The sequence below is a fragment of the Lagopus muta genome, chromosome 16 (genome assembly GCF_023343835.1).
Source record: "Lagopus muta isolate bLagMut1 chromosome 16, bLagMut1 primary, whole genome shotgun sequence".
In the NCBI taxonomy this organism is placed as follows: domain Eukaryota; kingdom Metazoa; phylum Chordata; class Aves; order Galliformes; family Phasianidae; genus Lagopus; species Lagopus muta.
In genome coordinates this window covers 7,132,143-7,144,636 of record NC_064448.1, presented here as the reverse complement: position 1 = coordinate 7,144,636, position 12,494 = coordinate 7,132,143, and the positions used below count along the sequence as shown (strand labels likewise).

The window sequence follows — 12,494 nt, the reverse complement described above, 5'->3', positions numbered from 1 at the left end:
GCATTCATGGCAGGTAAAGCAGATGGAAGGGGTTTTACAGCAGCTGGAGGCACCTTCTGAACAGAAATATTGATGTAACAGGTAGATACAAGAAGCCATTGCATCTCAGCAGCAACAGATGTCAGCAGTGTTGCCTCTTTGTTATTACATCATGACTTCAGGTGTGTTTTCACCGTGTCCCCACTTTCCCTGATAGAAAAGTCCATTCCTGGTTTTATGGCTGTGATAAAAGCTTGAAAGTGCTGTTCACATCTCTGAAAAATTCACACAAAAATGCAATATTGTATGGTGCACGCGAATATTTCTGTCTGTGTGTATCTGCATCTTTTCCTTTCCTTGGGGTAAAGCTGAAGTTGTGCACAGAAATAACATTATCTCTGGACACCCACCATGTATTTATCAAAGTCAAGAAGGAAACAGGCCTTTAAATAATGAACCAATATAAATACAATAACAATATATGTACAGATACACAGAGCTTTCACTTACATATCTATTCTCATACTTCTCATGCTTTGATCATTCTCCATTAGGCTTTTAATCCCTCAGTTTAAAGAGGGTCTCAGAATTCTGATGGAAGATTCTTGGAGAATCTGTGGATCTTGCACGGAAGGGCTGTAATTAGGAATAGCTTGATAGGCAGGCATGTGACCAGCGTGTGAGTAAGTCACTCTTCCCTGAGTTACAGCATAAAACTCGCACTGATCTTCAAACAAACCTAGCCAGAGCTGCATAACTTCTGAGACATTAAGGAAAATGAGGGAGGAGTGAAGAGGTAACAGATTAGAGATACACTTTTAAACCTTTCAGTGGAGCATTTCAGCGTAATTTCTGTTTCAGTTTGGATTATTGTAGATTCCAGTGCTGGAATATCCAGCTCATTGCTCTGGAGAGAAATCCAGAGACCTAGAGAAAAATCTGAGTGAGGTGGGAAGAATGAGCATTAGGTTGCAGGTGTCCGGAAGTAGTTGTACTCACGATGTAAGATTTCTGCTGGTGTAAGCCTGGTATAGTTGTGATGCATTCCTGTTGCCAAAGATGAGAACAGAATTTGGCCTTTGCAGTGATTGCAGGGGAATTAGAAAAGGATAAGGAGTGGCATTCGTATTCTGTGCTGTTGGTCTTATAACATATGAACACAGAGCTGAATACAAAGGTGTATTTGGTCAGGCTCAGGAAACAAGGAGAAATTTGAATTAGATGCTTGCTCTTTATCAGAGCAATTTTTTTTTTTTTTTTTTTTTTTTTGCATTTCCTTTATATTTGGTAAAATACAGATCTTGGTATAGCATCACTTTATCATCATTCCTTTATTTCCCGTGCACAGTTAAGGGATAATTACTGCAACCGTGGTTTGCAGTGTGGTCCCTGCTGTATTGCTTTGTCTGTAACTTCAGTCTCTGGCTTGGTAACACCTGCCACAGAGGAGACAATGAGAATCCCTGATGCTGCCAGAGCACAGATCAGGAAGCATCGTAAACTGCTTCTGTTCTGTTTGCTGGATTATTGCTTGAACGCTGGCAAATGCAAATGCAGTATGTATCTGTCTGCCTAGGGGAGGGGTTCCATTACCTGAGATTCTCTGCAGATATTGGCAGTGTCTCGTGGGGAAATCTCATTTACTATGCAGAACAAAATTGCTATGGCACTGATCATATGATTTGAAGACTCAATCCTGAAGCAGCACTACAGAAAGGGGAGGTGAAACTGCACAAGACACTCCGTTCAGACAGCATGAGGCAGCGAGCAGCACACGAATTTTATTCAGTAGGCAGGAGGAGAGCTGCCGGATTGGTCTGTTAGATGTGTAGTCAGGAAACCACAGGAAAGCTTTATTTCTGGCAAGTCTGCATTTGTCAGAATGCATCACTGGTGTTACTAGAAAAAAAGGAAGCCCGCTGCTACAGAGATTAAAAGGTAGAAGCAGCAACAGCTACAGAAGATGACTGTGAAACTCCTTTGAAAACCACCTTAACCCTCTCTCTCAAGAGTGAATTTAACCGTTGGAGGGCACTGATTCCATCTGACTGTCTGGAAAGTGTGGTGAAAAGGATGCATATCATGAGGAAGCATTCCACCAACAGCAGTGCAAACTAGAGGAGAACTTCTACCTGCATTGCTGACGTTTGGCAAAAAATTATACAAGAAGGCTTTCTGGTACCAGAATCTTGGGTTTGGGATTTTCTTTTTCTTTTCTCCTTCAGTCCTGGAGAAGGATTTCGTGTTCTCCTCCTACCCATAAACACACAAGGAAAACACAAACCAGAACTTGGAATCCTGCAGACTTTCCAAAGAACAGGCATGGTACAAAATGTCATTTTGGTGTTTTTCCGCAGGCGACTCAGCCAAAGACCTGCTGTTGAGGAGCTAGAAAGAAGAAATATACTTAAACGTGAGTACTTTCTTCTTAAAATATTTTATATATTTGCTGAAACCAGCAATTATATCTGTGAAACATATTCTTTTCACATATTAATTTACTGGGATTATTTTCTGTACCTAAAAGTTTTCATGTTTAACATGCTCTGTGTTTCAAATATTGCAGAAATGAGAATTTACACTTTGCTAAATGAGAATTTACACATGCAATTTAGCACAGAAAAGAGAGACTTGCTTAAATTCCAGCTTTGAAATAACATATATTGTGAACACACTGCTATGGGTGTCTGAGAGGGGAGTAGCATCCAGGCGTCACACAGTCAATGACACACAAACTGCCATTTTTGAAGCCATTGACTGTCTTGGCTAAAGGGGAGTGGACAAAGCATCCTTGCAAAGGTGTGAGGACGTTTCCAAAGACAAGTCAGAGAACTACCATTGTGAGATATTAACAATTATAGAGGGAGAATTCCAGGCCTATTATAAATACTGCTACAGGAGAATGTTGCTCAATGTCTTTCAAATAAACACAGGGCAGAAACTCAAAACTCTTTTCCTAAAGATTGGTGTTGCAGCCAAGGGATCAAACAGGTGATAGATGCATTGGGAATCCTCTGATCTAGATGGAGAAAGAGCTCTGAAATTCTCTCTGTGATGGGGTCTGAGATAGGAGAATGAGAGAAGCTACCTGCTAGAAGGAAAGGAATATTGCTTCTGTTATTTTTATGGTTTAGTTAGTGTTGAAAGTAAAAAGCAAGCAAACAACACAACACCCTGATAGCAGAATGATGCGATAATGGTTTGCTTCTCATTAAACATGAATAAAACATCTATATGGCCACATGTAATATGACTGCGTGGCGTATGTCATAGAAACAATGTTGCCTTTGGTATTTAATTCATATTTTATTTTCAATGTGATTGGTGTTCTTAAGAAAAAAAAGTTACCCACATTTTGTTACCTAAAATTCAATGTCTCGGAACTTTCCTAGTTTAAAGGGAAAACTTATGCAGTTGCTATTGAAGTTATTGTAGATTTCATTTCACTTTTGACATAAAGGGATTCCACGGTCAACTTATATTTTCAGTACTCTTCCAGAGCATACACTGTGCATGCTTAGATTGGATGCAAATGTACATAGCTAAATGAGAAACAGGGTGCATTCTTTGAAAATGTGAATGGATGAACTTGGCCTGAATTTACCTGTCAGCTACACAAGAGATAAGAAAAAAAACATTAATGCAAGATTCTGAAATGTGGAACCAGATTCTCAAGAGTCAGTGCCTCAGATCCCCTTTAAGATGTTTTTAGGTGATTTTTCTTTTTATTTATTTAGTTCCCTTTAGTTCCAGGGCTGATCTTTATCAAAAAAATCTTTCCTTTACGTTTAGTTTTTGAAGAATGCTGGTTACATCCTTAATCTGGGTTAAACTGACAAGCTTTGATAATAAAAGTTTGAATACATTCATATAATGAGCTTAGAGAGAGATAAAGCAGAAAGAAGATAAAGCAGAATTAAAGATATTTCCTGAATGCTGGCTAAACATACTGGTCTAGATTTGTATCTCATTTAAAGGAGCTCCTGACATGAAGCAAATCCATTGACTTCAGTTCAGTTGCTCAGGCTTTATACAGATTTTTCTGTGATCAGTCACTTCTATTCCAGTTACCTGTTCCATTGTATAAAAAGTTAAGAACCTGTCAAGAACTGAAGTTATCACTAAGCTGTGACAGCAGTAATCTTAAAGGCTGGATAGATACAACAACTCTAGGCTCAGTTGTGAGTGAATGTGGAAATTTGCAAACTTTCCTGATAGTAGTGTGAGTATAGAAATTCTTGTCGTGGTTTTTAAACACCTGGTGTGACGTGCAAAGATGTAGCAACATAAATACTCTTCAGTGAAATCACTACAGCATCCTGCAGTTTGTAAGGGTTTGTACAGTTGACTCGTGAGTTTCCTAGCATCTCTTAGTAACACACTCTGCTAAGGAAAATGTAAAGCCAATACTGTCTTACAATTTTGCTGAACGTCTACATCCTTTGCTTCAATGATAGAAATATTGCTGGTTTACCATCACAACTAAAATCAAGACCCAGGTGTTTACACGTTCTTGGACTCAGCAGAGAGCTGACACTGATATTCAAGAACGCAGCATCTCTTAAATCCCCAGTTCATTCTTATCACCAGGAATTGTTTCAGTGTTATGCACAGCTAAGAATTCCCCACATAACTCACAGAGCAGAAAAAGTGAATTACAGTACGACACGTGTCACTTCATAATTGGGAGCATCTCCCTACTGAGATTTATAAAGTCAGCCCTCCCTAATGAGTGTAGCTATGTGTGGGCAGAGTGATGCTGATAGGGAAACCCTCTCTGGTTTGTCTCTGTAATAATGCTTGAATTTTGTATTGCCTTTGCTAGCAGGTCCTGTCTTATCTTGCTTTGTATTTTCCAGATGAATTATTTCTCATGTTTTCACATTTGGCATTTTCTTGGAGCTGGGAATAAGCACTGAGCATGTCTGAATGTATCACAGGAAAGGGTCACTATCTAATGTTTTGTATATTCAAATGTGAAAATGAATTTTCCAGTCAGAAATTTATATTTTTTATTTTGGAATTCTCTCAGTGCATCTCTGACTGTGATATGTTAAAAGGCACCGTACCACAGAAAATGATTGTCTTTTAGTAGAAATATCTAGATATGAAAATGTATAATACTCTAAAATGAGTGAATTAAAGTGTAGTTAAGCATATTAATAAATCCTTGCAAAAATTTCTGTATCTGAGAATACAATCTAGTTTTTAAGGCATTCTCCTTTCAGACATTTCACACTTAAACCGGTTGTAGTCCCTGAGACAGCACTGATTTTGGTTGCTCTAGTCTCTTTTTATTGCCTTGCCACTGAATTTTAATATGGCATGTTACAATATTTTATATTCGTATGATTTACATTTCTGCTACAGCCAGTTGTGGCTGTGCACTGCTACGTTACTCTGTGCTGATACTTATGCTGGCATTTCATTGTAATCAAATGAGCTTAAAAATACAGAGTCCTTCATTACTAAAAATATCATTTTGGAAACTCATCTGCACTGCTGGTGTCTTTTTAAGGCAAGTTAAAGCACACACATTATTTTTAATACGGGGAGTATAATAAACTAGAGAATCCCAGAGTGGTTAAACATTTTTCTCTAGGTCTTCAGCTTTGTTCAGGTCACAGGCTCATGCCTCAATTTAGTAACAGATAGTACTGGAAATAGAAATGCCATTACCTCGTATCCCAAGGCAAAGGATATATTTCACACAGTGTTACAGCACTCCACTCTATTTTTAGACCCAGTGTGTAGGAGTTGTCACGGCTTGAATGCTAATAGGCACAACACACAAAAGCTAGCTGGCTTAGGTTAGAATGGAATGCTACAAAAGAAAACTTGTGAGGATAAAGAGGTTCGGATATTAGTGACACAGACAAAAAGCATGCAAGTCAAAGATAGCTACTGTGCCAGTGTGACCATCTAAAGATGTAGCCTGAGAATTAAGGTTATACAGGACAGAACATTACTTTCCCTGAAGCTCCTGCAGTAAGTCTTTTCAGCATCTACTGCAATATAATGGCTCCAGCAAAGCAGAGAATACAAAAAAATGATGATTAACTATGGAATGTTTTGATTTTATTTCTCAAGTTCATGCAATTTGAGAGTTGGTGTGGCTGCTTAAATCTAAATGTTGGCTTATGAAATCAGAACTCAGTTCAGAGCTCAGGAAAAGCTGTCATTGGCACCAGTACCTTGTCCTCACAGAGAGGTGACTGTACCTTCTAGTAGAGAACCAGAGGTGTACAGAACTAAGAAAACGGACAGCTAAGAGCCAGCTACTAATTTTGATGTGATGTAATTCTTATTGCTTTGGAAACTGCTGTTCTTCCTCATGAAGAAAATCATCCTTTTTCTTTTTATATTCTCTGTAGAACGAAACGATCAAACCGAACAGGAAGAAAGAAGGGAAATCAAACAAAGACTGACAAGAAAGGTAAAGTCTTGCAATACCTTCCATTAGATTTTAGAAAGCTAGTAAAACACTGAACTGTCACCTAGGTCACTATTACACTGTATTTTCTCCTCAGCAGTGCATGAGATAGTGGTATCTAATATATGAATATCTACCATGTCTCAGCTATGAGAATTGATAGAATATTTACATAGAAATTTTAAATGAAAAAATAGCATTTACTTGTACTCTGCATATTTCACAACTGTACTGCTATAAAAGCAGTACTTCGTTCTTTGTAGCAGAGCTGGACTGGCTCCCTGCTGAGCACCAGAAGTGCTCCCACAATATGTTTCTCTTTGCATTTTAAGGTGTTCTGAGATCTTGTTATTCTGTTCCCAGGAAACCCTTTTGGAGCTATAAGCCAAATATGCCAATAACCTGTTATATCCAAACTGGTCTGATCCTGAAAGCCTTGCACAATCTGCTGCTGAATGCAATAGAGAAACCCTACATTATAAATGTAACAAATTCATTGTGATTCCTTTGCCTGTTCTAAATTTATGCAATTTATAAATTTCAAGGTCAAAATATTTTCATCTTTTCTCCATTATAAAGCCACTGTAGCCCACACCTCAACTCAAACAATTATTACTCCCATAACAATAGTCTAAAGAACTTAATAGTTCCATGGAATCTCCAAGGTGTTTTTATTCAGACACATAAATGCACACTAAGCTAAGATGGTAAGCAGAAAATATTGCACAGTTTCTTGAAATGTTGGTTATTAATACTGGCTCTATTTTACAAAACTATTTAATGCAGCTTAACCAGAGACCTACAGTAGATGAACTAAGAGACAGAAAGATCCTGATTCGATTCAGTGATTATGTAGAAGTGGCAAAAGCACAGGACTATGACAGACGAGCAGATAAACCATGGACAAGACTATCAGCAGCCGATAAGGTACTGACATAAGTATTATTGCTTTCTTCTTGGCTTGTGTAAAAAGCCACGTTGGATTCTGCAAGCACATTTTACCTCTGTAAACATTATGGTTATTTGATATGCTGTAAACACACTGACCATTGTATACTGTCATAAAAAATGCTATTTATAAAAAAATGCTTATTTAGTACTATAAAGGTCAGCTTATCCATTGATGCAGGGAGGGAGGGAAAGGTGGATACAGTCCTTTTTCATGCTTTAGGCTGCAACTCAAAATCACTTCCAGTGAGCACGCAATGTTAACATTCATCCTCCAACTGGAAGTTATTTTCTTAGACATGCAAATGCTCTTCACTATGTTTTGAAACATGCAATATTTCCTCTCCCGTTTCCTGTGAATATCATGGAGTTGGTTGATCTTTCATTTTCACGAGCATAAACAGGCAATTGTTTCTGCTCCATCTACCTGCCACATAACTAATTTACACATGAATTTAATTTTCATGTTTAAGTACCTGAGATACAACCAAAAGAGTTCAGCATGATTCCAGCTAGAACAGTTGCTGAATAAGGAGTTCTGAAGTTTCAGGGATGCAGCAAATAGAACAAGTGCAGATGCAAGGATAATTACTGGATAAGATGGCAAATACACGGCCGGATTACTTACTGCTTTGGTCTGAGAGGTGGAAATCAAATTCTTTGCTCTTCATTCCAGTATTTCCCAAGTAAGAAGTGTAATAAATGGTTTTAGAAGACTTACATAGAAAAGGAACAATATTTTATCTTTTCCTATATTAGCTCTTCTCTAGCAATCCATAAAATCATCATCAGCAATCTATATAACCTAAATATTCAGCATCCCTACTGGCATAGTATGCCTTGCTGTACACAACACCTATTATTTCTACTTAATGAAACTCATGTTCTGCTTTGTGAGACTGCTATTTTACAGTGCTTATAAGTACAAAATTATTTGTTAACTCTCTTCTATTTTCAATTCCTAGGCAGCAATTCGGAAAGAGCTAAATGAATACAAAAGTAACGAAATGGAAGTACATGCATCAAGTAAACATTTGACAAGGTCAGTCTTCCAGCTATTTATTTCCATTGCTTGCTAATAAAGGGTACAACAGCAAAAAAAAAAACAAACCCAAAAACCCCAAAAACTTAATATTTAAATGCACTTGAACATGCAACATCATTGCATACTGCTCTGATTCCCCCATTAGCAGGGGAGTAATGCCCATACATAATACATACTAGACTCGGTGTAGAAGATGGAGCCTGTAGATTTGCATCACTTGAACAGCAGTCCAATTGCTACTGGAAGGTGCAGTTCTGAAAAGCACAGTTAGTGGCAGACAAGCAGAAGCAAGACAGAAAACTGGCTTGCACTCTTGGCACTGTCCAAGTGGCTGGACCACTGAGTGTCTGGCAAGTCCTGCCCTTGCCTCATCACAGCACTATCACAGATTTATGTCTAAACATTCATGAAACCACTGAGATTTTCCACCAGACAGCAACTGTGAGAGAAGCCATTAAGCTCTATGCAAAAAGACTTTGTTGCTTACAGAAAAATTTAAATAGAAGCCAGTTATTTTGTACAATTTTTGCGATGTCTGTTACGTGAGTCCTATTACTCTTAAAACGCAATTGTGGGACTTGCTGATAGCACAGTGTACTTTTGCCAGGTCTGTAAGCATTCTCTTGCTGCTAAAACAAGTTGCCTAACGCTGTACTTAGGAACTTCGTGCAGTCCCGTTTTCTGGAAGGCACACCAGCATTTCCATTTTTCTGAGCTAGAGTTAATCTGATCTTAATTGAGCTTGGCATGGTCAATGAAAAGACGATCTAGGCAAATACACAAGTCATAATACAATGCACGTTAATCTGAATGTTATGGTGATAGAATTCTAGAGTGTCCATGCAACTCTTAGAGCCCTTTTACACTGCAGAGCTCAGACTCAGTGTATATGGCAAAACACCACTGCATTGACAGAGTGGAATACAAGAAAAAATTAGAGGGTGCAGTTAAGACTAGAATTGAAAAATACCTTCTCCTAAGTGAGCTACATGGGAAATTTAAGCAGATCACAATGATGCACTTTCAAATTTGGTCAGGATATTTGGAGCAAACAGACTTACAATTTACAATTACTGCTGAAGTATTACAACTGACTGGGACTTCAATTGCACTCAGTTAAGAGAACACACCTACAGAGCAAGAGCATATATATTCCAGACAGTGAGACTATCATGTATTAATCTAACAGTATATCTCCTATTTTCCAAAGCACTAGCCTTATTCTTACAAAATAGTAAGATCATGGCTCAGTAAAGAATGTTACTGGCAATAAAAACTGTGGCCTAATTCCTAAAGGAGAAAAAAAAAAAAAAAGCTCCACATACATTTACGTTTATTTCCTGATAACTGCAGAATGGCTTGGCTGGACCCTGAGAACTGTAACTGCACTGCAGTCATGGCATACATGTGGAAATGTGTCGATGAAAATTAAACTTGCTTACAGTTGCTAATATCCTATAATACTGTCAGTGTGCCTTTAAAGAGAATGAACATTGATTTTTAAAAAGTTAATAATCTAAACCAGATTTTTTTTTAATTGTATATTTTTTAAATGTTGAAGTAGTTTAAAAATGTCTCTTATTTGTCCTAGATTTCACAGGCCATAGAAATTTTCTTCTGAGAAGAATCTGCCCTTACTTTTTGATATTGCTGCTGAACACACGTCAGGGAATCCTCTTTCCCTAATGTTCAGTCCTGGATACCTTGATGTTGATGGGAAAGGAGGACTGCGGATGAAAACGCTGCAGCACTTCAATAAAGAGGGAAACACCAGAGATGTTCTTCACCTTGAAGCCAGAAGAGCAATGGCCTGTTGAACGGGATTAGCTGCTGAGAAAGACTGAAGTAAAACTACTTGAAAGAACCTACTACTCTCCTTTACCACTTGTTTTAAACTGTTTTGCAGTCTATCATGGAAAAGGAGATGTGCATGTACAGGCTTTACCATTCCAAGGCCTCTGACATAATGGACATGACGCACTGTCAGTCAGTATTACGTTGACAAGACATTTTGAACTTACCACAATTAGTTTGTAAAACGCTTAAGTTCATGTTCTAAAAACTAATTTAATGTATTATAATTTCATTCTTTTTTTATATATTGTCTAACAAACACAGCTGCAAGCATTTTTGACTCCTGTTACTTTTGTTCCTTAATTAAATGATTACTTATTGCAGGAAATGAGCATGTTTCCTGAAGATGTTTTTTCCCCAGGGACTTTTGGGAAGGGATTTCAGTTATTATGCACTACATCACATCCCTTTTTTATCAACAGGGAATCTTCAAAAAGATCATTTTAGCAAAGGACCTCCATCTTACGTAACAGCAGCATTTTGCACCAGGCCCTTTGCATACCGTATTGTCATTACACAGTAATGGCAGAGAATGACAGATAAGTTCAGTTAGCCTCATTAGATGTTACCAGTTTGCACAACTGCACATAAACAATTGATAGGAAATTGTACTTTCATGCTTAAGAAACAAATTATTGTAATGTTTTTAATAGTAAAAATGTATATGTATAGTTTAATGATTTCTTGATAGTAAAAGGAAAGAAGTTACTAACTGATGATAAGTAAATAGAATTGGTTTAGAAAAATATAAAATAATGCTTGACATCTAGAAACATCTGAGAATTCTTCTCAAGGAAAACAAACAAACAAAAGAAAAAATACACTGATACCTGGAAAGGATGCCTTATGGGACAGCAACAAAATGATGCAAACTCCCAAGCCAAAAATTTCTCTGCAGGTATTTTAAATGCTGTCCTGTTAGGAAGTGACTCAATGTCAGAAATCTGAAGAGGGTGCTGTGTTACAGCTTTGTTGAGGTGATCTCCACGAAGCCACAAAGCATGGAAATAATCAAGAAACTAAAGGTACGTAGAATTGTTTGCATAGACTACTTCTAAATTGCTGCCAGCTAGTAAATAGAAACTGCAAACAGCGGATGGACGTTGGGCCTTTTCAGCTGCTCAGTGTGGGAATGCAAGAATACAAACAGCATTACACTTCAGGTAAACTAACATTTAAGAGCTGAAGGTAAGAACATACAGTGTAACACAAAACATGCATAAGGGCAGCACTAGAAGAAACTGATGAATCACAGGAGATGTCACGCCCTGGACCAATCAAATTGACACAGATAATTCAGCTTGCTCTGTAGCTAGCTGTAGTTTTGTACATCTTTTTAATGTTTGTTTTACTTATCAAAGACTTGAATCACCCAAATACTTGATCCAAAGATTTTTTTTCTATTAATTGCAGTTTTTTAACTTGGCTTTTCACAGAAATATGTAAATGACCTTTTAACATACAGTTTATTGTATTTATCAACAATTTTTTATTAATGCAATACTTACTGGTAGTTACATTCCTGCTGTAAAGTACAAAAAAGGGTTAGAAGGAAGGAGAGAAGTGTCTCATAGGCAGAACCACATCATTTAGCTTAGAAACTGTTAACTACAGATTTAACCAATAGTCCATGAAAGTAACATGCCTGTTTAGCACCGGTGCAGACAGCGCAGACCTTCACGTGTAACATACATTCAAAGGATGTTTAAAAATGCAATAAATATTTTAAGGGTATCTTAGTTTTTTTTTAATTCCAAACAATGCCTATGAGCTGTATTACTACTTCCACTTAGCTGTCTTGTAGCTGTGCAGCAACGTGCTCAAGGTTCTTCCCCACATCCTCAGCTGTCCATCCATCACAAGCATCCTAACCTTTCTGCTTCGCTCTGGTAAGAGACATAAAATCGTGACTACTTCAGAGCCACACACGATCACTGTCAGCTGACCAATGTCACTCTAGTCTGCTGATGGGCAAATCTAGCAAGTCGTTTGGAGACTGCATGTGCTTTAGTGCGCTTGCTTCTGTTACAACTTCAGATACTCTTCACAGAAGGTAGCTTAGCCCAGGGAGGCCATTTTCCCTGTACTGATCTTTACCCAAAGAAAAAAAGAAACAGTCCTCCAGCACACAGTTGCTGTCGTTTTAGTCTGCTTTGAATGACTTTGGATTTTCCAAGCCACAGACTAAAAGACATTGTGCTTTTGTGAATACTTCATCATGATGCTTTATATTTG

The 12,494-nt window shown here is 37.8% G+C and overlaps 1 protein-coding gene across 3 annotated transcripts in view; it reads left to right on the top strand.

Annotated features, from left to right (window-relative positions):
- Positions 1-10,561, top strand: part of PHACTR3 (phosphatase and actin regulator 3) — a 94,809-nt gene extending 84,248 nt beyond the window's left edge. For 2 of the 3 annotated variants that reach the window (XM_048962775.1, XM_048962776.1), the window contains exons 9-13: positions 2,337-2,392; positions 6,354-6,415; positions 7,199-7,339; positions 8,326-8,402; positions 9,997-10,560. In XM_048962775.1, the coding sequence (XP_048818732.1) occupies positions 2,337-2,392; positions 6,354-6,415; positions 7,199-7,339; positions 8,326-8,402; positions 9,997-10,012 (352 nt within the window). In that variant the 3' untranslated portion in view covers positions 10,013-10,560. Of the gene's footprint in view, positions 1-2,336; positions 2,393-6,353; positions 6,416-7,198; positions 7,340-8,325; positions 8,403-9,996 lie in introns of all 3 variants that reach the window. The other variant, XM_048962774.1, reaches the window with a different exon arrangement.
- The last annotated feature ends 1,933 nt before the right edge of the window (positions 10,562-12,494 follow it).